This window comes from Berghia stephanieae, chromosome 3 (genome assembly GCF_034508935.2).
Source record: "Berghia stephanieae isolate SIO BIC M18660-M18661 chromosome 3, UCSD_Bste_1.3, whole genome shotgun sequence".
Classification (NCBI taxonomy): Eukaryota; Metazoa; Mollusca; class Gastropoda; order Nudibranchia; family Aeolidiidae; genus Berghia; species Berghia stephanieae.
In genome coordinates, this window is record NC_088362.1 from 47,929,870 (window position 1) to 47,934,869 (window position 5,000).

Below are 5,000 nucleotides of genomic sequence, written 5' to 3' on the forward strand. Positions count from 1 at the left end.
TATGAGGACACTGAAAACCTCCAACAATACCGACCTAACAGCTCGTCAGTGATGAATGTATCCCACTCTCACTACTCTCTCACTCTAAATTCAACCAGAAAGGGACTAAGAACCACAGTAGGTGGTGTGATATCTGCAAAGTTAACTCACACGACACTACTTTTTGCAGAAAAAGAAATACGCCTTCTTCGTCTACAACTAGACCCAGCAGATACTGCAATGTCTGCAAAACAACACACGATACCCAGTTCTGCAGGCGGCTAAAAAACGCCAAATCTGTCATAGCTAATGCAACTACTGGTAGTCAACATCAACCTTCACCAAATTCGTCAGGTGATTTCTTCTTCACCTGCGGCAACTTGCCACTCAATTCCCTTGACAATTCGTTTCTCGTTGATAGTGGTGCTACAGTTCACATCGTGAAAGATGAAGACAAATTTGTCAAATTCGAGAAAAGCTTTAATGCGGCGCAACATATTATTGAATTGGCTGACGGAACGAGGCCAACCAACATTGTCAAAGGGAAAGGTGATGTGAGTGTCAGTCTTCGTGACATGAATGGAACGAATCGTAATGTTACACTGAAGGATGTGCTATATGTGCCCACATTTAGGCAGAATATTTTTTCAGTGAAAGCTGCAACGGACAGAGGGGCCATAGTCCAGTTTTCTAAAGATAATGGATTTCTTTCACCAGGTAATTCAGATACCCAATTCGAGATCAACAAGCAAGGAAATTTGTATTTTCTGAATTGTGTTAGTGATAAGATTGTGGACAATTTAAATTCTGTTTGTGTCCGTACGCTGCAACAGTGGCATGAAACTATGGGGCATTGCAATGTTAGAGACATTTTAGCATTACAAAAGGTCGTAGATGGAATGGACATTTCTGATGTTGATAAATTTCGAGCAAAGGACTTTGAATGCGAGACGTGTATTCTGGGTAAAATTACTCAGACTATTAATCGAAACCCTGATTCAAGATGTTGTGAAATATTAGAACGCGTGAACATTGATCTTGATGGTACGATAAAAACCGGTTTCTATTGATGGACACAACTATGCTATGTGTTTTATAGATGATTTTTCAAATCTAACCATGATTTATTTCTTCAGGAATAAAAGCGATGCTGTTGAGGCAATGCAAAATTTCATTGCAGACATGAGACCATACGGTTCTATTAAATCTGTCAGGACAGATCAAGGGGGCGAATTTACCTCTAAGGAATTTAAGACACTCCTGCGATCAAACCAAATCAAACATGAAATGTCTTCGCCACATTCGCCACACCAGAATGGTACAGTGGAACGCGGTTGGGAACTCTTTTCGGTATGTCTCGATGTTTGCTCTTGGAGTCAAAATTACCCAAATATATATGGACATACGCCACAATGGCTGCTGCTTACACCAGAAATAGGTGTTATATTCAAAGAATCAAATGCACCCCTTACCAATTATTTACAGGGAAGAAACCAAATATTTCAACTATTCAACCTTTTGGGACTAAATGTTTTGCTCTAACCCAAAATCCCAAGAAATTAGGCAATAGAAGCGAAAAAGGTGTCTTCATTGGGTTTGACAAAGGAAGTCCTGCCCGTCTTGTTTATTTTCCGGAAAAGGAAATAATCAAGAAAGTACGAGTCGTGAAATGCGCAAAGTCTTACATTGACAATAATTCCGAACCGAATGATGGGAGTGTCAGTTCAGATGTCGTGTTTGACGACAGTGTCTTTCAGAAGAGCAAAGCGAATGTTAGTTACCCTACACGTACAAATGATGGGCCTTCGAATGTCGACATTGATTGATCCGAACCCAAAGCGAACATTAACGCTGACCCTATCATTGATAGTGACACACCAAACAAAAGTACGAGATCCATGCGAACCCGCTCACGACCCAAACATTTGAATGATTTTTACATTGATGATGAAGTTGATGATCATTTGAATTTCACTGTCCATTATTGTTATAATGTTTCTGATACACCATTACCAATTTTTTTTTTTACAATGAAGCAATGACAAGCAAAGATTCCCTAAAATGGAAGAAAGCTATGGATGACGAAATGCGTGCTTTGAGGGAAAATGACACTTTTGAAATTACCAGCCTTCCTGAGAATAGATCAGCTATTGGTGGTCGCTGGGTGTATACCATAAAGAACAGACCCAACGATGAACCAAAACATAAAGCTCGATTTGTCGCAAAGGGCTATTCTCAGATGCCAGGCATTGACTATTATGAGACATTTTCCCCACGGCACGCATCACATCAGTTAGGATCATGATTCAGATCGCTGTACAAAATGATCTTACAATTTACCAAATGGATGTAAAATCCGCGTACCTGAATGCACCGATTGATTGCGAATTATATGTGCAACAACCTGAGAGTTACATAATCGAAGACGAGAAATTAGTTCTCAAACTAAAGAAGTCACTCTATGGTCTTAAACAGAGTGGAAGAAATTGGAATAATTTATTAGATGGCTTTTTGAGTGAACAGGGATTCGACCAATCTCAAGTAGACCCATGTGTCTACACCATGCATTCAAGTAATAATGTAACGGTAATTTTATGTTACGTTGACGACATTCTTTTGATGTCAAGTTCAGACAGTGTCTTGGCTGACATCAAAATGAAACTAAATAAAAAGTTCAACATGAAGGACTTAGGTAAAATCTCAAATTTCCTAGGCATAGACTTTAGTCATAACAATAATAGTATCGCAATGCACCAGACAAAATACTTAAACAAGTTACTTTGCAGAATTGAAATGCAAAACTGTAAACCAAAGTACACCCCCTGCGATATGAATATCAATAAATTTGAAAATGAGCCCGCAGAGGAAACTGATGCAAAACTGTACAGGGAAATAGTTGGTGGACTAATTTACGCGATGATATGCACGAGACCGGACCTAGGCTTTGTAGTTACCAAGCTGTCACAGCATATGTCCAAACCAAATGTTCGCCACGTGACTATGGCCAAACATACCCTACGCTACATAAAAGCGACAGTTGACAGACAGCTGATTTTCAGGAAATCAGAGAAACCTCTCAGATTAACTGGCTTTTGCGACTCAGATTGGGCCAACTCAGAAGACCGAAAAAGTGTCTCTGGATACGGATTTCAATTGACAAATGAGGGACCTCTGATCTCCTGGAAATCAAAGAAACAAAACACAGTGGCCTTGTCTACCTGTGAAGCTGAATATGTCTCACTATCATCAGGTATATTCCTCTTGGCATTACTTAATGACGTATCTTCCATGAACTTGAATGTTTTTGAGATAAAGTGTGATAATCAATCAGCAATTTCCCTGGCTAAAAACCCAGTTCTAAGTCAAAGAACTAAACACATTGACATTAAGTTCCACTTTCTTAGAAACTTAGTGCAAAAAGACAAAATTCAATTCGCATATGTACCATCAGAGTACAATATTGCTGATGCTCTAACAAAACCTACGACAAGAGTGAAAAATGAAAGATTTAAATCTTTTGTAATGGGTTAGATTCTATGAATAATTTATTATCATTACCAATTCACCTCTTGGTTAACTTGAGGAAATGTTCTTATTGTTGTTTTCGTTTCAATCTTAACATTTACATTGTCATTATTTTTTTTTGGTGCTTCAATGTACGTCAACTTTTATAACTTCAATTTTGATCAATTATTATTAATGTTCACTTCAACATTTATAACACAAGGGATTCTAAACTTTAATTGGATTACCAAAGCCGAGTTTAAGGGGGAGTGTTAGAATTATCGTAAACTCGACTTTATTATTATGTGCTATTATTCTCTTTTTATTATAAGTTGTGCAAGACCCGTGCGGCACTACTAATGAATAAATGTTCTTCCGTTTTTTCATCCCTCAACAACCAAGACATGACTTAAGTTTGTTTGTTAATTATCCATACTTCTTTTATCTACTTTTATCTTCTTTTATTACCATCGTTATGAATAATCATCATCCATCAACAAGAAAGAGGGAGGGAGAGAGGGAGGGAGATAGATAGATAGATAGATAGAGAGAGAGAGAGAGAGAGAGAGAGAGAGAGAGAGAGAGAGAGAGAGAGAGAGAGAGAGAGAAACACTTTTGAAGTTTTTATATTTGTATATTTCATAAAACGTGTAGATACGCCATTTTGCTTTTAATGGCATTATCATTAATGATGTTGGTCATAATTATTCTTCAGGCATTTGGGTTCTACTCCTTGAACATGTGTTTTGTGATGAGAAGTTACGTTACTGGATTGGGCATGCCTCTTCATTTGCCTTGTTGACGGCATGTTTTAGTTCCAAATCACTATTGGTGAGTTAATCTCTCTCTCTCTCTCTCTCTCTCTCTCTCTCTCTCTCTCTCTCTCTCTCTCTCTTTCTCTCTCTCTCTCTATCTATCTCTATCTATTTATTTATTTATCTATCTATCTATCTATCTATCTATCTATCTATCTATCTATCTATCTATCTATCTATCTATCTATCTATCTATCTATCTATATCTCACTCTCTATCGATCTATATATCTATCTATCTCTATCTATCTATCTATCTCTCTCCCGCTCTCTCTCTCTATCTATCTATCTCTCACTCTCTCTCTCCCTATCTATCTATCTATCTCTATCTATCTCTCTCTCTGTGCATCTTTCTCTATCGACATCCTATGTTGTAACAATTCAAAAACGTTCAACTGTTCTACCTGGTTTCCTTTTCAACTGATAGGACATAAAAGGTGTCACAAGCGTCCGATTAAACCCATAAAATACCCCCACTACCCCCAGTCAATAAAATGCAAGCCTGAAACATACAGTGTCTTCAAACATTGCAGCTCGGCCCTATTTTTTTGTTTTGTTTAATTTCAACCTCTGACTATCTCTGGTGTCTTTAATTAACCAGTAGGTTTTTGACCAATCAAAACATGGGACAAACATAGTTGGTTGTTTATAAACAGTAACGTGAATGAAATCGACCTCTCTCTGATTTCCATTTCCATGTATG

At 37.7% G+C, this 5,000-nt stretch overlaps 1 protein-coding gene across 1 annotated transcript in view; it reads left to right on the forward strand.

Annotated features, from left to right (window-relative positions):
• LOC144967892 (uncharacterized) overlaps positions 1–5,000 on the forward strand; it is a 22,015-nt gene that overhangs the window by 9,072 nt on the left and 7,943 nt on the right. Inside the window, exon 6 of the mRNA XM_078905638.1 lies at positions 4,199–4,314. Within this exon, the coding sequence (XP_078761764.1) occupies positions 4,199–4,314 (116 nt within the window). The remainder of the gene's footprint in view (positions 1–4,198; positions 4,315–5,000) is intronic.